Genomic DNA, 21,729 nt, shown 5'->3' on the forward strand with positions numbered 1-21,729 from the left:
AAAAAGAAATTAAGAATTTGTAAATACTGTAAATTTATTTCTTTCCTTTCTTGTCGTCTTTTTTGCACTCCTTGGCGCAGGCGTCTTTTTCGCAGGACTCACGAATGGCCGGCTTGCCGGTGTGCTCGATCTTGATCGGTCTTTCGCCCTCAACCTTAGGAATGTCTTTTCTAGGAGCTGTGATGGTAAGTACTCCGTCAGATGACAAGCTGGAGTTAACCTGATCGATGTCACACTGCTCCGGGATCATGTACTTGCGCACAAACTGTCTGGAGATGAAACCATGCTCGTCCTGCTTCTCCTCGTGCTTGGCCTCGACGACGACGCACTTGTCAACAACCTTGACGTTGATTTCCTCTGGCTGGAACTGCTGGACGTCCAAGACCACCTGGAACTTGTCCTTGTCGGCTTTTACGGTGGAGGCGCCGGAGTCAGCTTTGCGGAGCAGCTCAGCCCAGGGCCGGTAGTAGGCCAGAGGATGACGACGACGATCAGCCACACGAGGTGCCAAGTAACGTTCAATGACGCTTGGTGGCATCAGCTGGTCCGGGGACATTCCCAATCCGAAGTCCTGGTCGAGCAGACGGTGAGGAGCCTCCAGGTCCTCCCACCAGTTTGAGAACAACAATGGTACTAAAGCCATCTTCGTAAGTTTTTATTTAACACACGATTTAAATTCACACTTGAGATTATAGTTGCGTAGAACGCTTTGAGTTTTCGCTTGTTGCGAGAGAAGTTTACTGTTTGCTTGCTTGAATTCAACTGTGCCGGTCGCCAGTCGCGCGGCGGTTATATACGCGCATGCCTTGCTGCGCGAAACTTCGGGAACGTTCTTAACTGAATTTTCGAGAACTTTTTTATAAATTTTAGATAAATAATTGAAAAATTGTTTTTTTATTTTAATACTAGACTTTTTTTTGTTGTTTTTAGTGAATAACTTCAGTTTTTTAAATAATTTATTAGTTTTTTAACGACTGATAGATCGAGAAGCCGGTGTCAGCTGACAGTTCGATGACTTCGCTCGAGAACTTTCGCGACACTTCGGTGTATATAAATGTTTTTATTTTGGAAATAATTTTAGACAGTTGTATAATTGAGGTATGTTTTATTTATTTTAATTATATTAGTTTGACAAGTGTAAATATTGTCAGATGATTTTTAGGATACTGAAGTTGGCAAATATTTGAAAATTAAAAAAAAAATTTTATCAATAATTTTTTGGAGTTTTTTTTTTATGATATCAGAATTACATTTGATAAACTTTAGGACTTTTTTTTTAATAAAAACAAAAATAATTGATAAAAATTGAATAAAAATATAAATTAAATTTTTAGAAATAATTAATTTATTAAGTAAAATTTCTTAATTTCATTAATTTAATGATACTGAAGTTAGTTAGCTAACAGCTGTCAATTTTTTTTTAATTTTTATAACAAATAAATTACTATATATAAAAAATGCTTCTAAAAATATGTCATTAAAGTTATCAATCACTTGACCATTTTTTAATTTAATTTAACAAACAAATTTGTTCCAAAAAATTATTTAAAAAAAATTGCATTTTTAAGCTATTAAAATTTCAAAATGTCAATTTTTTTTCTCATATTTATTTACCATAATTAATTTGTTACAAATATTCTTAAAATTATCAAATATCTGCTAAATTAATTTTATATCTAAAAATTTTCATTGATAATTTTTTTATTAAATTTATTTTTTATAAAATTCTAAAAAAATTTTAATGTCAGTTAAGTTCAGAGTCTTAATTAATTTTTATGTAATTGGAGCAGCTAAAAACCTGATAATTTTCTAATAAAATCTTCCAAGATAAATAATAATCAAAACAAATAAACAAAATAACTTTTTTTTTGTTTTTTTTTAATAATTATCTATTACATCACAGATTTATCAATGTTTTGATTTCTACAAATAGTACCAAAATATTTCTCGCAGTAAGTAAAATGACTAATATTTCATTTTCATAGCATGATAAATTGATGAATCTTTTTTTTTTTTTAGTAAACTATTTTGGCGGTTATTTATCTACATATTTGTTGCCAAGGTGAAGTTTACGCCTATCTGTATTTGGATCCAGAACAGAATAGGAAAGAAAATACCAGAAAAGTCTATCTGTTTCTAGGTTACAGAAGAGCGAGTGCGATAGACGACTACTACTACTACCTATTACCCTTGTTTACGAGTTACGAGCCTCGAAAGCTCGAGATTGGTCGAGGATATGAGCTAACTGGTCGTTGGAGAATAGAACGAAAGTGCAAGTGGAATCAGCCAAAATAAAAGCAAGAGTGAGAGAGAGGTAAAATTTAATTTTGGCAACGGAATTGTTTTTTTTCTATCCGCAGTAATATGTAACATAATAAATATAATAATATATTATGATCCGTTGCTAGGAAACAGTATATTGCATGTAAACTTTTATAAATTTTTTTTATTTTAGGTGAATTTCAGCTGAAAAATTTTATAGGTATTGATTGCAAATAAAATACTGCGAATAATTTTTTCTGTTTATGAAACCGGAGAGCTCTCGAATGTTCGTTGGAAGTCGGTTACTTACAAGATTAGGGGACTGAAGAGAAGAAAGGAAGAAATTCGACAGTTCATTATACTGTTTATATAATTTATCTTCTGTTATGCTTTATATAATAATAACAAACGTCAGCTGTTTGCTGGAAGAAAAAAATAAAATTCAACCGTCTGTATATATACAATAGGGTTCTAGTAAGTATATAAATATAAATATATTTTTATGTTAATAGTACAGTATCGCCCAAAAGAAATTTTTTTTGTCATAAAATTCGCAATACAGTTCATTCAAAAAATTTCGTCTTACAATTTCACCATCTGCAGAAAAAATATAATAAATATTCTCTTTAAAAAGATAAAGAAAAGGTAAAATAACACCCACCCAGTTATTGACACTGGCCTAATTGTTTCACACTTGCAATTTTATTCTAATTAAAAAAATTAAATGTTCTCAAAAAAACCAATTATCTTAAAATTTATAATTCAAAAAATATTTTTATTAATTTATCAGAGTTGTTTTTTTTTTTAAATTAAAATAAAATTGCAAGTGTCAATAACTAGGCCAGTGATAATAACTAGATCTTTTACCTTAGTGGATATTTATTATAAAAATAAAATTAGCAGACATCTGATGATTTTTTTTTTTATTAAAAAAATTAATAAAAAATTTGAAAAACTATTTTTAAAAATATTTTTTTAGTTCTAATTTATTTAATAAAATACATTTTAAAAAATTTTAATATCTGCTGATTTTAGTGTCATATATTTATTTATAGCAGTTCATGCCAAGCATATTTTTTGATAAGAGTTCTGAATGAAGAAAACAACATAATTTTTTTTTTTTATAATTTTTATTAATATAATCTCGCAATTTACAATCAATTAGATTAACAATTCAAGGATTATTTATGATTTGAAATATATTATTGAGGCATTATATTTATTTATTAACAATATTAAATTACATTTGGGCAGAAAAATATATTTATTATTTAATTTTAGTATTCAAAATATATTTGAAATATTACAGCCAATTTTTTAAAATTTATATAAATTCTATTAAGGTCATATTTTTTTAATACTCTAAAGCTGAAAATTTTATTATATATCTTTAAAATAATAAAAAAAAATTTTAATAAAAATTAAAAAATATCACATATTTCTAATAAAACATATTTACATAAAATTGACTAATATTTATAATTCAATATGAACAATTTTAAATTTAAAAAATAATTTCATAAATTTTTCAATTAATAAAAATATTCAATTTATTTAATTTAAAATAAATTTTTCAGTGGTAAGAATTAATTTAAAATTACCCAGCAGCAACAGACCCATTGTATCTTTGACGTCGATTGGGTGACCTTGGCCTCTCAACCTCCGCAACATTAGGATCAACTTCAACAACAGCAAGATAAGGTAAATATTCAATCAAAATAGGTCTACCACCTTCTGATTCTTTTTTAGGCACTCTGATTGTCAAAACTCCATCAGAAGACAACTCTGACTTTGCTTCATCAACATCATACTCTTCCGGAACTTCATACTTCCTCTCAAATTCTCTGGACAAGGTCCCGAACTCATCCAGCTCAAACTCATCTCCCGCTTGGACAATAATAACATTGCCAACAACTTTAACAGCAATGTCATCCGGGTTATACTGGGCCACGTCCAAGGTCACAGTGAACTTCTCTTCGTCTCTGTATTTGGGCGTGATAAATCTACTGCGTTGATAAGCTACATCAAACAACGGATGCTGGTAATTTCTGTAACTGGATGCTGGGAAGTATATATTATTTATAGGCATCCCGAATTCTTGATTGTCAATACGGTGAGCCTGCCTGAGGCTTTCCCACCAGCTGGAGAACAGCATCGGTACCAGTGACATGTCACTGAATTAAATAAATCACTTATTATTAAATTAAGAAGTCTAATTAAATATTTTTTTTTTACTACTTTAAAAACAATTTAATTTACGTACAATTTTTTTTATTTATAGACTTCTTCCTGAATGCCTATTAAACAAAATAAGAAGATGACATTATACAAAAATATCTCTTTTGCAAGTAATGTTTTGACTCAAACACTTATTTTAACTTACTTATTTTTTTTTAACTATCTAGTTGGAAAATAAAGAGCGTTGCAGAAATTGCGCTCTGCAATTGACATTCACCGAGTTACTAACGTCATCGTGTATATTTTCTAACATTGATATTGACATACTTCTTATATAATTATTTATGTACACTACTCATGTCAATTGATATATTTTTTTGTATATATTTATTAATTTTAGTTAATATTTGGAATTTTAAATAATTTTTTGTAATTGTAAATTGTTTTTTTTTTTTTAGGCAATTTCAATTTTTTTTACAAGTATTTAATTGATTTATGCGCGCGCATATTGAACTCCGTTCAATTTTTAATAAATGTATTAAACTGTATATTGTTTAATAAATAAAATTAATAATTTATTTCAAGTTAAGTTAAAAAATAACTTGTTACATATTTTTTTAATTATTTATTGAAACTAAAATTAATTTTTTAATTTATATTATTGAGATAATAAGAAAAATTTTGTGTCTAGGATAGTCATATGATAAAATTGGTTTTGTTAGTGAATTTTAGTGTCATTGCAAAGGTCTTCATTTGAATTCGTGCCTTTTAAAAGTTTCATATCATCCTTACCGATAGTAAATTTATTATGATAAGTATTTAGGCTGCATTTAAAAGTACTTTATCTTTAGATACATAATTAAAAAATTACCTTGTATCTTGTGAACTATTAATATTTTTCAAAATATAAGCTCATCCTGATATTACACTCATCAAGACCTTTCATTTGAGTACCCACATCAATTTTTAATATATTTTATATATTTCACAAATATCATATATATAAAATATATAAAAAATACCATGTGGATACTCAAATGAAAGGTCTCGATGTGTGTAATATCAATATGAGCTTATATCTTTAAAAATGTCAATAATTAAGAAATTACCTTGTATCTTGTGAACTATTGACATTTTCCAAGATATAAGCTCATCCCGATGTTACTCTCATTAAGACCTTTCATTTGAGTACCCACATCAATTTTTAATATATTTTATATATTTCACAAATATCATATATATAAAATATATAAAAAATACCATGTGGATACTCAAATGAAAGGTCTCGATGTGTGTAATATCAATATGAGCTTATATCTTTAAAAATGTCAATAATTAAGAAATTACCTTGTATCTTGTGAACTATTGACATTTTCCAAGATATAAGCTCATCCCGATGTTACTCTCATTAAGACCTTTCATTTGAGTACCCACATCAATTTTTAATATATTTTATATATTTATATATTTCACAAATATCATATATATAAAATATATAAAAAATACCATGTGGATACTCAAATGAAAGGTCTCGATGTGTGTAACATTAAGATGAGCTTATATCTTTAAAAATGTCAATAATTAAGAAATTACCTTGTATCTTGTGAACCATTGACATTTTCCAAGATATAAGCTCATCCCGATGTTACTCTCATTAAGACCTTTCATTTGAGTACCCACATCAATTTTTAATATATTTTATATATTTACATATAAGTATGTATATATGAAAAATATATGAAAATGCATGTCGGTACTTAAATGAAAGCTCTTGATGAGTGTAACATCAGAATGAGCTTATACATTTAAAAACATCAATATTTAAGAAAGTACAGTGCAATTTAACAATAGTCATTACTTAATAAATTAAAATTTGATTTATTTATATTTTACAAATCACAGCAGTGACATAGTAATTTCAAGGTTGCTATTATTATTTATTTATAAACTATCAACAAAATATATTAATACTAATATTAATAAAATAAATTCATAATTACCTTTCCAATCTTCTTACTTATAACTAAAATTCTTAGAATTAATCACAATTAAATAAAAATTACTCTAATTAAAATAAAGGAAAGGGTTAATATAAATATAAAGACTTATTTGACTCATGAGTGTTTTTTTTATTTACTTTTATAAAAAAAATTCTCGAGAATACATAAAACTACAGTGTAGAGACTAGTACTTACATCCTAACTAGTTCTTTTATTAAAAAATAAAAATTAAATTTTATAATTAAATGTAATAAAGTTAAATTTAATTAAAAAAAAAATGAAATAACATTAATAATAGTGAGTCTTTTTAATTAACAATAATAAAAAAAAAAGCATTTAAGCCTCATCTTTCTTATCTTTAGCTTCTGCGGGAGCAGCCTCACGAATCGCCGGCTTGCCGGTGTGCTCGATGTTGATCTTCCTCTCGCCTTCGACTTTCGGCTGTTCTTTACGTGGGACAGTGATGGAGAGCACTCCGTCTGAAGACAGCTTCGATGACACATGATCAATATCGCACTGCTCGGGGATGAGGTAGCGCCTGGTGAACTGACGCGAGACGAAGCCATGTTCATCCTGCTTCTCCTCGTGTTTACCCTCGACGACGACCGAGCGGTCAACCACTTTCACATTAATCTCTTCTGGTGCAAATTGCTGGACGTCCAATGAAACATGGAAGCTGTCCTTGTCGGCTTTGACAGTTGACGCTCCACCGGCGCCTCGACGAAGAACTTCGCTCCAGGGTCGGACGTAGTCCACGGGGTATCTTGACTGGGTTTTTGGTCGTGTCAAGTAGAGGCTGACGCTCTTTGGAGCTGTTATTGCCGGGTGTAATCCTAGACCGAAGTCCTGGTCAACCAAACTGTGCGGCGCTTCCAAGTCTTCCCACCAGTTTGAGTACAACAATGGTAAAAGTGACATCTTGATGTTTTTATTTAATTAAATTTATTAATAATCACTTGATAAAGTTTTATATAAGCTTTGTAATGAGTAATTACAAAGAATTACTTTAGTAACTTGTCAAAGTTGATTCCTCGTCGAGTTTTAACTTTAGACTGATGCGTCAACAACCGCGGACTGGCTTTTTATGTGTTAGGTGGCGCTCAAACGCCGGCCGGCGACTGTTCTCAATATTTCTCGAATTTTCTACAACGTTCTTTTTATTCTTTATTGCATTATAGATTTTTATTAGTTTTTTTTAAATAATTTTTTTATTTTTGTTTATTTATTAATAAATTTAATAATTATTTACAATTTTCAGAGGAATTATGTATAAAAATTGTCGAATTAGTTACTGATGCGCAGTATAGATCGAAGTGTCAACAAAATAATAAGCAAAACGTATATATATACTAGAAGGTTTTTTTTTGTTCGAGAGGTTTTCAGAGAGAACTACAGTTTTTTTTTTTTTTTTGTTTAAAAAAAATGAAAATTAATTTAGCAGGTATTTAATGATTTTAAGAATTTGTTTAACAATTAAATTATTGCAAAGAAGATAAGAAAAAAAATTGACATTTAGAAAATTAAATAAATAAAAACAGAAATAATTTTTCTCAGCAAATTTATTTATTAAATAAAATTAAAAAGTTATATCAAGTGACTGCTAACTTTAATGAATGAAAGGAAAGAATATTATGATTTTTTTATATGATTTTAATTTATTTATTGAAACATTGATTTTGTTCTTTATTTTCAAACATTAAAAATATTTTAGATGTTATTGGTATTATATTATTAAAAAATATAAATGACCAATTTTTCATGGATCTAAAAATAATTATTCATAATCTGATTTATAAATAAAAAATGACTTTTGTTGCTAAAATTAGTAGCGCATAATAACAGATTATGCATTTTGATATTTCAGAGAGTGAATCAGAATGTTTGTCTGAGGAAAAAAAAATTATGAATGGAAGTGAAAGTAAAATAGTTACTTAAAATTATCAATGAACTTGATCTTGCAATTTTATTACATAATTATTTAATGTCAAAATTTAAGAATTTTTTTATTTATGCCTGCATTTTATTTTAACATTTTTAATAATTTTAATTTCAAATAATAACAAAAAATTTAATTTTTTTCTAAACTTGAATAATTTTTTAATTAAATTTTAAAGATTTTAATCTAAATATCTAAAAATAAACATTCACAATTGGAGTATAAATAAAAAAAAATAATGAGTAGTTTATTGACCAATATATTGATCATAAAATAATTTAGCGTAAATTCGAGATTTTTCTCGCTGTTATCGAATAATTTATTATCATTCCAGGCGTTTTCATTAACAAAACAAAGATTAAATTTAATTTTATTGATAAAGTTTATAAAACGTAAATAGAGTTACGTCAGGCTTAATTGAGTGCATTTACACTGCAGTTTAATGGCAGCACCCGTCAATTTAAAAAGGTATTTTTGCTGCAAATATTTATTTTATTTTCTTAAAATATTTTTGAAAATTAAAATAAAAAAAAAACAATAGATATTTATTGATCTTCAATTTTTTTACAGCGTAGAATAATGGAGAAACTTCAAGAATGTGGCGCATATATTCCAATAAATTATTAAATTTATTCAATAAAAAGGTAAATTTTTTTAAATAAAATTATATTTAAAAAACAAATTAATTTTTAAATAATTTATTTTAGGAAAATTTTGGAAAATAAAAAAAAAAATTATTACAATTAGAATTAAACAGAGCGTTCTCGAAATGTCGAGTAAACGTTAATCTGACGTTTGCGGAGAGTATAAAAGCACGAAACTGCGCGGCTAGCGTCAGTCGAAAAATAACAAGCAAAGAATAAACTTCTAAATAAAAATAATAAGTGTTTTTTTTTCTTTTAATGCGATCAAGAATGTCTCTCGTACCGAAGTTATTTTCCCACTGGTGGGAAACTTTGGAGCGTCCTCACCGTTTGATGGACCAACACTTCGGAGTGCCCTGGAATCCTGACCAAATGTTCCGTGACATGGAGCGGAACTTCCGCGAGATGGAGAGAAGATTTCCATCAGTGTACTACAGACCTTGGGCTGATTTGATGAGAGAAGATGACAAAGGAGCCTCCACCATAAAAGCCGACAAAGACAAGTTCCAAGTCGCCTTGGACGTCCAGCAGTTCAAGCCCGAGGAGATCAACGTCAAGATTCGGGACAACTTCATCGTCGTCGAGGGCAAACACGAGGAAAAGCGAGACGACCATGGAATCGTGTCCAGACAGTTTGTCAGGAAGTACATGATTCCGGAGCAATGCGACCCGGAGAAGGCCACCAGTGCGCTTTCCACTGACGGAGTGCTCACCATCACTGCTCCCAGGAAACCTGAAGCCATTGAGGCCAAGAAGGAAATACCCATCAAAATTGAACACACTGGGAAACCTTCTATTGAACATCAGGAACAGGAGAAAGTCGCTGCCAAACAGTAAATTTAAATTATCTAATTAATTATTTAATTATTATTGCATGTAAGAAACTTTTGTTATTATTTAAAAGTCTGAGTCATTTTTTTTTTTTTTTTTTTACTTGTAAGTTCTACGTCTCATTAAAATGTAATTAGTCTTTGAATCACTCATTTTTTGTAAAAATATGTAAGTGAAGCCGATTTCAAAGTTTAGAAATAAATGAAAAAGAAAAAAATAATTAAGGGTTAATTTTAATTTATTTTATTACTTACCTTTCCTTTTAATTATAAGTTAGAGTAAGGCAATTTTATTTTATTTCAAAAAATAAATCAACTAATCTATATTATTAATTAGAATTATTAGTTATATTATTAAGAGAGTAAGAAAAATTGTTTCTATCATAATCATGATAAATTCAGTTTTTTTAAGTGAAGTTTAATCATTGCAAGGTTCTTGACTTGCCTTTGTGCCTTTTCGAGGTTTCATAGCATTCTCATCGTTGGTCAATTTATTATGATATTTAAGCGGCATTAAAAAATTCTGTATTACTAGATACATAATTAAGAAATTACCTTATATCTTGTGAACTATTAATATTTTTAAAGATATAAGCTTACTCCGACATTACACTCATCAAGAGCTTTCATTTGAGTACCCACATCAATTTTTCATATATTTATATATATTATATATATATGTATATATGAAAAATATATCACAATGCATGTGGGTATTCAAATAAAAGCTCTTGATGAGTGTAATATCGAGATGAGCTTATATATTTAAAAATGTCAATAGTTAAGAAAGTACAGTGCAATTTAACAGATATCTTGTGAATTATTGACATTTTTAAAGATATAAGCTCACCCCGACATTACATTCATCAAGACCTTTCATTTGAGTACCCACATCAATTTTTCATATATTTATATATATGTATATATGAAAAATATATGAAAATGTATGTGGGTACTCAAATGAAAGCTCTTGATAAGTGTAACATCAGGATGAGCTTATATCTTTAAAAATGTGAATAGTTAAGAAAGTATAGTGCAATTAAACAAAAGTCATTATTTAATAAAGTAAAATGTTCTTTATTTATAGTATACAAGTCACATAATGACTGCAAGGTTGCTAGTAAATTAATAAATATAATTTTTGATTTATAAATTTTAAGATTGAGTTTTTAAGAACATTTAATTGTTTTAATAAGTATAAAATTGCACGTCAATAACTGGGTCTTTAAATCAATTTTATTAATAAAGAATAATCAATATAAGTGAAATTTTTATTTAAATTTTCAAACGAGAATTAAAAAATTTGAATATAATTAATTAACTATTAATAGCTAAAAATACTACAAACTATTTAATTGAGTGATATTACCCAATAAGATTAAATTATAATAGTAACTACAGAACTAATTAATTCTATATTATACAACAGGATTAATTACACAACTAAACATATTACATATTGCTAACTATAATAATTTATTCAATTATATATACAAAATAGTTCTGAATTTTTGTAAATATCAAAGTTTACAATTATAAATATCAAACGCAAATAGCTCAAAAGTATTTAAAAAGTGTTTCTATTAATTTAAATTAATAAAAAGAGAATTATTTGTTTAAATTAAACTTTCAGAAAGCTATGAAACAAAAAACTAAACAAAAATCTTACTTAAAGATTAAATTAACTATTTACAATAAAAAATTTCTATCTTATCAATCAAACTAACTAAAATTAGTTAAATTTAAATAGTCAACGTCACTTGATCGTCTCCAGGTAACACATGAAAGACTCTCGAGGCTCCAACTGATGTTCGGAGGCTATCCTCATCTTCGTCTCCAGTTTTCAGGATAACTCCATCGGAGGTTGTTATTTTGCAGGTGTCAAAATCGTCTTCTCCGAAGCTAAGTGAGGGACTGACAGGCGGAGTGATTTCTTGAAGATCCTCCGAGTTTGCAGAACTGGCTGACTTATCAGCATAATCATCATCATTGAACAAATCACCAACTGGGGGCGTTTTATCCAAATCGATTACTTCTTTTTTACAATCATCATCTTCATCTTCATCTTCATCATCATCAAACAAATCTCCAACTGGAGGAGTAACGTCCAGGTCAACAGAGTCTTTATTCCCACTATCATCTTCATCATCTTGATCTTCATCATCAAACAAGTCACCAACTGGCGGAGTAACATCCAGATCAACAGAGTCCTTGCTACTCTTGATAACATCATCATCATCATCATCATCTTCACCGTCGAATAAATCACCAACTGGAGGCGTAACATCCAGGTCAACCTTGTCTCCAGCATCACCAACTAACGAAGCAATAAAATCATGATAATCTTTATCAAAAAGTAAGTTACTTGTAAATTTATCAGCCTTCGAATTTTTGCTATAATTTCTAGACTTGTTCTTAAAGTCCGAAGACCCGAGCTTCGGCCAGGACCCAGAAAACGCCGACATCTTCTTCAGAGAATGGGACCTTCTGTCTCTGTTCGGCTTCCTTGAATCCTTCAGCAGAAAAGAAGACATCCTCGGCATTGAACACTCCGATTTTTTAGAACTCGACTCTGTAGCAACGGATTGAAATGCTGCGTCCAGATTTTCATTGTAGCTTGGAGTTTTGAAGGAGAAACTCGATGACCTAGACAGTGAATTCAATTTGCCATTTAAATCACTATTTCTAACTTCAACTTTTCTTCTTTTTGGCACACCACAGGGAACCGCGAACTGAAAGTCGGTATCTTCTAGTTTCCGGGACATTTTTTGGAAAAACTAATTGTTTTTTTAGGTTTTGGCAATAAATATTAGCGTTATGCTCCGATGGCTCACTCAAAATGACTGACTAGAACAGAGTGAAATACGGCGTGCTGTTAAACCTCAAGCACCTGTTTGCTGCAGGCTAACTTATTGCTAGTCTGAGTGGGGAACTGTCGGAAAATTTTGTCAGTAAGGGGCTTTACTTATTATTCTAGGTACAGTCTATCATATCTGCAATGCTTAAATTATTTTTGGGAATTTTCCAATACAAGTTCAGACACGTTCGGCTAAAAGTATATGACTGTCATTGATTATAATATAATTACAAAGTATTTGAAAGAGCTCTTTAAATCTTTAACAGTACGGTCAGGTACTAATTGCAGGATTTTTTCTTTTGTTATGACAATTGTCAAAAGAAACTTTACCTTTATCTGTCATTAAGCAACATTTAGTTTTATGTTTTATCTTTAAAAATAACAATATAATTTTAGGTATGGAATAATTATTTTTACATTAGTAAAATTTTGCCAAGAATATTTTTATGATTGTTAATTTTTTCGTATAATTGGATTTATTTAGTTATGGTAGATTGTAATTATTTATTATAGTTATTTAATTATTATTGATACTAAAAATGTCACTAAAAATCAGATGATTGTTTTTTTTTTATTATTAAAAAAATTAATTATTTTAAGGATTAAAAATAATTGAATGTCTGATAACTTCACTTTAAACAACACATAAACTTTAAAAATTTTTAATTGTATTTTAAAAAATGTATAATTCAAGTTATTAAAAATTTATTTAATTTCTTGAATTTTTCTGAGTGATTAAATTACTTACATGATATGTGAGAATGATGAATATTATAATGCAAAATTGAGTTAGTGTGGTTAGTTTGTTTATTTATTCTTCAAGTGTCAAGAATAAAGAGTATAGTTTCTTGTTGATAAATTTGATTTAAAATTCTCACGCAAGCGCTTTTAGGTTAGAAGCGCGCGCGCCACCTGTCATAGGAATTTGAAAATAATTTTGTAAGCAAAACAAAATTGATAATAATAATAAATAAAAATAATCCTCAAAAAATCTAAAAATTATGTATGTTTGTTTGGGATTTTATTTCTGTAAATTAAAAACAATAATTATAATTTAATAAATTTGAAGAATTTATAAAATTTGTAAAAAAAATTTAATAATTCAGGCAAGTTTTTAAATCAAATGTTTCATTAAAAAAAAAACTTTTTTCTTTTGTTAATAGAGTAAAAAAATTCAGTTTAAACAACTGGGTCTTAATTATCCAGTGATTAGAATTTATAAATTTCATAAATTTAAATACGTTACGCTTGTACAGAACCTATTATTCAATTATTCTCTAAATAATTTTTATCAAAAAATAAATAACTTGTATTTATGACAATTTTTTTTTCCATGAAATAAATTTATTTCATTATCATCACTGAAGATGTATAACTGATAATAATTAGCAAGATTTAAAAAGGTAGTAATTTATAAAAAAATATTTTTAATTATTAATAATAATTATTATTAAAAAAATTTAATTTTTTTTTTGTCCAATTATTTTTTTACAATTTCTCCATAGAGTTTTTTTTTTTGTTAATCTGTCATTTTAATTTGTCAAAAAATCTTCAAATAATTAAATCTGTTAATTTGAATACATTTAATTAAATAAGTAAAATAAATAAATTTTCATCATAAATTAATTAAAATTTCATCTTAAAATTTTGTAGAACTTTTTTTTTATTGAAAAAATTATTACAAAAAAAATTTTCACCTGTAAAAAACTTGAAAAACTATTAGTGCAATTTAAAAAAATATTTTTTAGCTCTAATTTAATAAATAAAAAATAATAATAAAGTTAGCCGACATTTTTTATTTTTTTATTTTGCTTAATTTATTTAAATTATAACTAAAAAATATTTTTAAAAAATTGCACTTATGGATTTTGAAGTTTTTAACAAATAAAATTTTTTTTTTTAATTTTTTTGTAATAATTTATTAATAAAAAAAAATCTTAACCCTTCAGTACTCTCGCAAAACGATTTACTATCATTACTCGCGCGATGAGAAAAACTCTCACGCCTTTTATGGAAGCGCACGCATGCTTATAGCCCCTTTAATTTAAAAAATCTCAAACAAGATAAATTTTTTAAAACAAAAAAAAAAAAATTGACTTATCTAAAAATAATATTTAATAATAATACATCCAAACACAAATGCACTTTTACGGGAACCTCCAAACTGTACCGATCAGACCCGATTTTTTAAATTCTGACCCCCCTACTTTACTATTGCGATGAGAAAATATCTCACAGAGTTAATAAAATTTATTTTATTTTTTTATAATATAGAACAATTAAAATAATAATATTGCAATTTGAAATAATATTAATTTTTTGGCAGATAGAAAAAAAATCACATAGTCATTCCATTTGAAATTTGAAAGAAAATTTGAGTTATTGATGAGCGTGAGAGAAAATCTCATAGCGAGAGTGCTGAAGGGTTAAGAATTTTTAGACGTCGGTTAACTTTATTTTCATAAATAAAAAATATAAGGTAATTCGCAAATATAGGTATACAAATACATGGAGTGATCATATACTGGTACATGATCATATATTGGGGCTTTTACCTTAATCTTTAAAGTAACGACCAGAAGCATCTCGAACGTTAACATTCTAGAAAACTCTCGAGCGTTAATTCCCCCTCTCAGTCAAGAGTCAGTGAATATATAAAACCGGCACGCCGGCATCGCCATTAGTCTGAAAGCAAAAAATCAATAAGCAACTAAATAAACGTATCTAAGCATTGTCGCACGTTTTACGTGTACTAACTTTAAAGTTAAGTGATCAAATAAATTAGTTTTTTATATCAAGTGTAAGTGAATAATAAAAAAACCAATATGTCATTATTACCAACTCTATTTTCTCACTGGTGGGAAGACTTGGACCGTCCTCATCGTCTGTTCGACCAACATTTTGGTACATCACTGAGTCCCCAAGACCTGACACGCGTCTACGAGGAACCGAGCATCCTGGTGCTTCGCAATCCAAGACGTCATCTTCACCACAACTACCACCCGTACGAGAAGACCATCGCCCGGAGATCCGGCGGCTCATCAGTCTTACAAGCAGACAAAAATAAATTCCAAGTCAACTTGGACGTCCAGCAGTTCACTCCAGAGGAGATAAACGTCAAAGTAGTCGGACGTCACGTCATCGTCGAGGGCAAGCACGAGGAGAAGCAGGATGAGCACGGCTGGATCTCTCGGCAGTTCTGTCGCAAGTACCTCGTGCCGGAGCAGTGCGACCTGGAGCAGCTTCAGTCAAATCTGTCGTCTGATGGAGTCTTGAGCGTCGTCGCTCCCCGCAAGAAGGCTCTGGAGGATAAAAATGAACGGGTTATTCCTATTACTCAGACAGGACAACCAGCTATCACCTCCGAGTCCAAATCTGAAGCTTCTGGGTCCAAGGAGTCTTCAAGTCCTGCTAAAGCTGTCACTCGCGCTCAGGACAAAGCTTCTAAAACTGTCAAGGCTGCTTAAATACTTAAGTCTTCATTTTTTTCTTTTACATTTAATGTAAATTAAATCATTCATGTTCACTTTAGTTGTATTACTATATTTAAATTTAAAATATTATTATTATACTTAGTAATTTAAGAGTTTAAAAATAAAAGTAAAGTTTTTTCGTGTTGAACTGATGTAAACTTTTTTATAATTAAAATAAGTTTTTAATAAAAAGAGTATGAAAAATAATTGTGTTTAATTATTTTATTTTTTTTTTTACTCCTTTTAGAAAAATTCATTTTTACAACTTATAATACTTTGAAGGAAATTTATAAAATTTAAATGAAGAAATGCATGTGGAGAATTTTTAAAAATATATAGTAAATATTATAAATTATAAATGTAGCAGACAATTGAAAATTTTTTTATTTTGGTCACTAATTAAATTAGAAAAATTAATTTAGCATATATTTAATAATTTTTTAAATTTTATAACAAATAAATTATGGTAAAAAAAAATAGAAAAAGAAATTGACATTTAGAAATTTTCAAAAATAAAAAATGCAATTTTTTGAAACAAATTTGTTTGTTAAATAAAATTAAAAAATCGTAAAGTGACAGCTAACTTTAATAACATTAAATTAGGACTAAAAAAATACTTATAAAAAATTAGACTTCTAGTTTTTACCTGTGAAATTGTTTTTTTTTTTTTATATTTTTATAACAATTTTATTAATCAAAAAAATTTTAAAAATTGTCCCAGGTCTGCTGGTTTTATTTTCATTAGTATTTTTATCTGGATAGTGTCTAAAATTTTTTTATCAGCTTGAATTTTTAGATAAAAAAATTTTATAGTTTTTTTGTACACTAGCTGTGAAGTTCATAATGAGTCACAAGTTGATTAAATGATGATAATAACAATAACAATAACAATAACAGAAAATTAAGTCTCTGATCATAAAAATGTGCGTGATATCACCAGAGAGGAGTTTTCCTAACAGCTGTTCAGTGCCAGTACAAAACAAATGTGACAGTTGACTTGTCACAACAAAGGAGCTGCATCGAATTTTATTATAATTTAGTGATTGTTTAAAAACAATAACCAAAATGACTATTTTTAAATAATAATTATTTTATTTAAAAATAAAAACTAAAAATATCTACACAAATATATATTTTTTTATTAGTATGTAATAAAACGCAATTTTGAGGTTAACGCTAGAATCCAGTGAATAAATATATTTTTAAATATTTATAAATTGTATTTAAAATATATATATATATATATTTAAAAATGGATAATCAAAGTACAAACTCAGTTGAACATGATTACACGGAAATAGTTCAAAGGCTGTCAAGAAAGCAGAAATGGGCATATGGAGTTGGACACGTCCTCAACGATGTGTGTGCATCTATGTGGTTCACCTACTTGATTGTGTTTTTTCATTTTGTCCTGGGATTTAATCCAATTTTATCAGGAGTAGTTTTACTAATAGGCCAAATTGCGGACGCAGTTTCTACGCCGTTTATTGGACTACAGTCAGATAAAACTGACGACTTCTGGTTGTGTAGATATGGCCGAAGAAAAACTTGGCATTTAATAGGTATTTTTTTTTTTTTTTTTTATTTAGATATTTTTGCTCTGACTAATACAGTAATTTAATTTTCAGGAACAATATGTGTGGTGTTCAGTTTTCCATTTATATTTTCACGCTGCATAAATTGTTACCAGGCTGATCAATGGGCACAAATAATCTATTACTCATCTTTTATCATAATTTTCCAGTTTGGCTGGGCAGCTGTACAAATTTCACATTTATCAATGATTCCCGATTTGACACCCACTGAACACGAAAGAACAGAGCTTACGGCAATTAGGTAATACGGAATAAGTAATAAGGAAAAAAATTAATCAATTATTCTATTGTATTCATTGCGGTTATTATTTAGTATTCATTTTATTATTATACTTCGGAAAAAAAATTTGAATTCTTATTTTCATATTCAAGAGATCATTTTATGATAGCTTCAATTAATGACTCATTTTAATTGCTTATTATTACTATTAACTTTGCAGACGCTATGTGATTGCTGCGACTTGTGAAGTATAAATAAATAAAATTTTGCTTTACTAAATAATGACTTTTGTTAAATTACACTGTACTTTCTCAAATATTGACGTTTTTAAAGATATAAGCTCATCCCGATGTTACACTCATCAAAAGCTTTCATTCGAGTACCCACATGCATTTTTGATATATTTTTCATATATACATTAGGGTGGCGCAAAAAAACCGACTATTTTTTTTTTTTGAGTCTCGAATGAAAAAATGTTAGTTTTTGATGTTTTAAGAGCTCTCTCCAAAGGACACCTTAAAAAAAAATTTTTAAGATGTCGCTCCAAATTTTTTTTAATTTAAAAAATCGTCAAAAATCGAATTTTTTTTTTTTTTTTTTTTTTTTCTTGTTACGGTATAATTTTATTGACTAAAAAAAAATAAGTTTCTGAAAATTTCAGTTCAAAATTTGAATTTTGAAAGGTCGCTCATAATTTTTTTCAATTTATTAGTGCATTAATTTAGATTTTTTCGAGCGACCTTTTACTATTCAAATTAAAATTCGATGCATTTTTTTTTTTTTATTTAGTACAATAATCGATAAAAATACATCACGAAATGAACTAAAAATCAAGCACAACATAGAAAATATTTTTTTTTTAATTTAATAATTTTATTTAATCAACTGCCAGACGTGGGTTCGAATCCCAAGCTGGTCTTAGAAACCAGCTTGGTTGAGATTTGACCTTGCCGCGTTGGTTAAGATTTTTTCAAACCAAAAAGACCCCAACGTACCACTCCCAACACTTAAAGTCGGCGATATGACTAATTAAAGAAAAAAAAAAAAAAAAATTATAAGCGACCTTTCAAAATTTAAATTTTGAACTGAAACTTTCAGAAACTTATTTTTTTTTTGGTCTATAAAATTATACCGTAACGAGAAAAAAAATAAAAAAAAAAAAAATTTCGATTTTTGACGATTTTTGAAATTTGAAAAAATTTGGAGTGACCTCTTAAAAATTTTTTTTTGAGCTGTCCTTTGTTGTGGGCTCTTAAAACATCAAAAACTAACATTTTTTAACTCGAGACTAAAAAAAAAAAAATAGTCGGTTTTTTCGCGCCACCCTAATATACATATAAATATATAAAATATATGAAAAATTGATGTGGGTACTCAAATGAACGGTATCAATGAGTGTAATGTAGGGGTGAGCTTATATTTTTACAAATGTCAATAGTTCACAAGATACAAGGTCATTTATTAATTATGTATCTAGAGATAGAATATTTTCGAATGCCTCTTTTAATTAATTTTTTTTTACAGATATACATTTACTGTTTTTTCAAACGTTTTTATCTACGGAATAACTTGGGCAGTATTACATATTACTAGTGATGATTTAAATAATCAAATTGGCCCAAAAGATGTCTATAAATTCCAACATATTGTTTTAATTGGAATGGCTGTTGGTATTATAGCTTCAATAACTTTCCATTCAATAATCCAAGAAACTCCTCATGATTCTACTGGTAATAAAATTTTCTAAAAAATTTTGATTTAGCTTATAAAATATAATAATAATAATAAGAATAAATTTGTTCAAGGTCCAATAAGAAGAAATCTAAGACCTGCATCATCATTTTTAAGAGACATTAAATTTTATCAAGTAGCTGTTGTGTATATGACCACAAGACTTTTCGTAAATATATCACAAATTTACGTACCTCTGTACTTACATGATACTTTAAAAATGCCAGCGACGTCTTTGGCAATAATACCCTTGATAATGTACCTCAGTAGTTTTAAAGTATCTCTGATAATAGAAAAAATTAACACTAAGTTTGGTCGAAAGAATTCATATGCTCTGGGAGTATTGATGGGCATCTGTGCTTGCGTGTGGATATGGTTTGATCAAGGACCAAATTTTGTTAGATTATATATTTATCCTGTATCTTTACTTCTAGGTAAACTAATTTTAGGTTTATATATTGGGTTGAAATTTATGATAAATTTATATTCAGGTTCCAGCGGGTCTATTATGTTGGTGACGAGTCTTGGAGTGACTGCGGATTTAATTGGACCAAACACTGAAAGTGGAGCCTTTGTTTATGGTGCTATGAGTTTTACTGACAAACTCAGTAATGGTTGCGTTGTTATGGCAATTCAATACACGTAAGCTAGCTATAGTTAATAGCTAATTATAATTAACTAGCAACCTTGCAGTCACTATGTGACTACCGTGACTTGTGAACTATAAATATATAAAATTTTGCTTTATTAAATAATGAATTTCGTTAAATTTCACTGTACTTTTTTAACGATTGACGTTTTTAAATATATAAGCTCATCCCGACGTTACACTCATCAAGAGCTTTCATTTGAGTACCCACATGCATTTTCATATATTTTTCATATATACATATATATAATATATATAAATATATGAAAAATTGATGTGGGTACTCAAATGAAAGGTCTCGATGAATGTAATGTCGGGGTGAGCTTATATCTTTAAAAATGTCAATAATTCACAAAATATCTGTTAAATTGCACTGTATTTTTTTAACTATTGACGTTTTTAAAGATATAAGCTCATCCTAATCTTACACTTATCAAGAGCTTTCATTTGAGTACCCACATGCATTTTCATATATTTTTCATATATACATATATATATATAAATATATGAAATATATGAAAAATTGATGTGGGTACTCAAATGAAAGGTCTTGATGAGTGTAACATCGGGATGAGTTTATATCTTTGAAAACGTCAGTAGTTGACAAGATACAAGGTCATTTCTTTATTATGTATCTAGAGATACATAACTGATTTTTGGCTTAATTATAAATTTTAATTATTATATAAATTTTATTAACATTCAATAATTTTTTTTTAGAATAAATAAAATAAATACGCCCAATTATTATCGAGACGTATTAAGTTTAGTCTGTGGTGGATCTGCGATCATAGGACTTTTAATGTTGTTGTCTATTAGGTCTATAAGGAGTCAAATTGATGGTAAAAATTTTTTTAAATTATAGAAGTGTCCTTGTTGATACAACTAAAATTTATTTTTATAAAAAATATATCTTAAAAAAATTTAATTATCATTTGAATCAATAAGGATATTTACTTTAATTTTAAGCAGATTTACATTATTCTTATCTTAATATTTCTTCAGATGGAAGACAGTATCGGAATATTCAATCGGAAGATACATTTGAACCTAGTGAAGCTGACTCGCAAGTCATTGTTGATAATACATAATAATATGTATAAAAATTGTACTTATTGATTTTTAGGTAAATTATTTTATTGAATTAATTGGTATTATTTATAAGATTAAATGAAAATTAATATATTTAAATTAATAAATATTAATTATTTTATTACATAAATTAAATTATATAATAAAATAATGCTGTGAGGTCAGTTTTGATAAAATAAATTTTTGACATCTTTTAGAAGTACAAAAATTTCATTTTTTAATTTTTAACAAGTATAATAAATAAAATATAATAATTATATTT

At 27.9% G+C, this 21,729-nt stretch overlaps 7 protein-coding genes and 1 long non-coding RNA gene across 13 annotated transcripts; 4 read left to right on the forward strand and 4 right to left on the reverse strand.

The window, feature by feature from the left end:
* Positions 1 to 16: 16 nt before the first annotated feature.
* Positions 17 to 782, reverse strand: LOC123268999 (protein lethal(2)essential for life-like). The gene has a single exon (XM_044734478.1). The coding sequence runs from the start codon at positions 641 to 643 to the stop codon at positions 35 to 37; it is 609 nt and encodes a 202-aa protein (XP_044590413.1). The 5' UTR covers positions 644 to 782; the 3' UTR covers positions 17 to 34.
* Positions 783 to 928: 146 nt separating this feature from the next.
* LOC123269003 lies at positions 929 to 2,751 on the forward strand. Of its 2 annotated transcripts, XR_006510340.1 has the most exons (4): positions 929 to 1,098; positions 1,904 to 1,952; positions 2,020 to 2,314; positions 2,456 to 2,751. It is a non-coding gene; the product is annotated as an uncharacterized LOC123269003 (long non-coding RNA). The 2 variants fall into 2 exon arrangements; XR_006510341.1 differs by lacking the exon at positions 1,904 to 1,952 and having other exon boundaries at positions 931 to 1,098.
* A 38-nt stretch (positions 2,752 to 2,789) lies between these two features.
* LOC123268998 (protein lethal(2)essential for life-like) lies at positions 2,790 to 16,378 on the forward strand. The gene is made up of 2 exons (XM_044734477.1): positions 2,790 to 2,803; positions 15,493 to 16,378. Exon 2 carries the CDS (start codon positions 15,533 to 15,535, stop codon positions 16,172 to 16,174), a length of 642 nt encoding a protein of 213 aa, XP_044590412.1. The 5' UTR covers positions 2,790 to 2,803; positions 15,493 to 15,532; the 3' UTR covers positions 16,175 to 16,378.
* Positions 3,799 to 8,642, reverse strand: LOC123269002 (protein lethal(2)essential for life-like). 3 transcript variants are annotated; one of them, XM_044734483.1, is made up of 3 exons: positions 4,646 to 4,756; positions 4,526 to 4,559; positions 3,799 to 4,436 (listed from the first exon to the last, which is right to left on the reverse strand). In XM_044734483.1, the coding sequence occupies exon 3, from the start codon at positions 4,430 to 4,432 to the stop codon at positions 3,860 to 3,862; it is 573 nt and encodes a 190-aa protein (XP_044590418.1). In that variant the 5' UTR covers positions 4,433 to 4,436; positions 4,526 to 4,559; positions 4,646 to 4,756; the 3' UTR covers positions 3,799 to 3,859. The 3 variants fall into 3 exon arrangements, with proteins under 3 accessions (XP_044590418.1, XP_044590419.1, XP_044590420.1); XM_044734484.1 differs by having other exon boundaries at positions 4,632 to 4,754; XM_044734485.1 differs by lacking the exons at positions 4,526 to 4,559; positions 4,646 to 4,756 and adding an exon at positions 8,632 to 8,642 and having other exon boundaries at positions 3,799 to 4,453.
* Positions 6,549 to 7,533, reverse strand: LOC123269000 (protein lethal(2)essential for life-like). Its single transcript, XM_044734481.1, has one exon. The coding sequence runs from the start codon at positions 7,356 to 7,358 to the stop codon at positions 6,777 to 6,779; it is 582 nt and encodes a 193-aa protein (XP_044590416.1). The 5' UTR covers positions 7,359 to 7,533; the 3' UTR covers positions 6,549 to 6,776.
* On the forward strand, positions 9,112 to 10,071 carry LOC123269001 (protein lethal(2)essential for life-like). Its single transcript, XM_044734482.1, has one exon. The coding sequence runs from the start codon at positions 9,279 to 9,281 to the stop codon at positions 9,855 to 9,857; it is 579 nt and encodes a 192-aa protein (XP_044590417.1). The 5' UTR covers positions 9,112 to 9,278; the 3' UTR covers positions 9,858 to 10,071.
* On the reverse strand, positions 11,506 to 15,436 carry LOC123268996 (ATP-dependent RNA helicase DRS1-like). 3 transcript variants are annotated; one of them, XM_044734476.1, is made up of 2 exons: positions 15,263 to 15,436; positions 11,506 to 12,496 (listed from the first exon to the last, which is right to left on the reverse strand). In XM_044734476.1, the coding sequence occupies exon 2, from the start codon at positions 12,391 to 12,393 to the stop codon at positions 11,593 to 11,595; it is 801 nt and encodes a 266-aa protein (XP_044590411.1). In that variant the 5' UTR covers positions 12,394 to 12,496; positions 15,263 to 15,436; the 3' UTR covers positions 11,506 to 11,592. The 3 variants fall into 3 exon arrangements, with proteins under 3 accessions (XP_044590411.1, XP_044590410.1, XP_044590409.1); XM_044734475.1 differs by lacking the exon at positions 15,263 to 15,436 and adding an exon at positions 13,456 to 13,621; XM_044734474.1 differs by having other exon boundaries at positions 11,508 to 12,697; positions 15,263 to 15,435.
* Positions 16,379 to 17,032: 654 nt separating the features above from the next.
* Positions 17,033 to 21,519, forward strand: LOC123268994 (major facilitator superfamily domain-containing protein 12-like). The gene is made up of 7 exons (XM_044734472.1): positions 17,033 to 17,742; positions 17,809 to 18,016; positions 19,520 to 19,725; positions 19,801 to 20,160; positions 20,218 to 20,368; positions 21,096 to 21,217; positions 21,381 to 21,519. Exons 1-7 carry the CDS (start codon positions 17,433 to 17,435, stop codon positions 21,464 to 21,466), a joined length of 1,443 nt encoding a protein of 480 aa, XP_044590407.1. The 5' UTR covers positions 17,033 to 17,432; the 3' UTR covers positions 21,467 to 21,519.
* The last annotated feature ends 210 nt before the right edge of the window (positions 21,520 to 21,729 follow it).

Source organism: Cotesia glomerata, linkage group LG7, assembly GCF_020080835.1.
Source record: "Cotesia glomerata isolate CgM1 linkage group LG7, MPM_Cglom_v2.3, whole genome shotgun sequence".
NCBI lineage: Eukaryota > Metazoa > Arthropoda > Insecta > Hymenoptera > Braconidae > Cotesia > Cotesia glomerata.

Coding starts and splice junctions, on each gene's coding strand:
- LOC123268999 (XM_044734478.1), bottom strand. CDS start 643: ATGGCTTTAGTACCATTGTTGTTCTCAAACTGGTGGGAGGACCTGGAG.
- LOC123269002 (XM_044734485.1), bottom strand. CDS start 4,432: ATGTCACTGGTACCGATGCTGTTCTCCAGCTGGTGGGAAAGCCTCAGG.
- LOC123269000 (XM_044734481.1), bottom strand. CDS start 7,358: ATGTCACTTTTACCATTGTTGTACTCAAACTGGTGGGAAGACTTGGAA.
- LOC123269001 (XM_044734482.1), top strand. CDS start 9,279: ATGCGATCAAGAATGTCTCTCGTACCGAAGTTATTTTCCCACTGGTGG.
- LOC123268996 (XM_044734474.1), bottom strand. CDS start 12,615: ATGTCCCGGAAACTAGAAGATACCGACTTTCAGTTCGCGGTTCCCTGT.
- LOC123268998 (XM_044734477.1), top strand. CDS start 15,533: ATGTCATTATTACCAACTCTATTTTCTCACTGGTGGGAAGACTTGGAC.
- LOC123268994 (XM_044734472.1), top strand. CDS start 17,433: ATGGATAATCAAAGTACAAACTCAGTTGAACATGATTACACGGAAATA. Junction 19,726..19,800: donor AACTCCTCATGATTCTACTG/GTAATAAAATTT, acceptor AATTTGTTCAAG/GTCCAATAAGAAGAAATCTA. Junction 21,218..21,380: donor TATAAGGAGTCAAATTGATG/GTAAAAATTTTT, acceptor ATATTTCTTCAG/ATGGAAGACAGTATCGGAAT.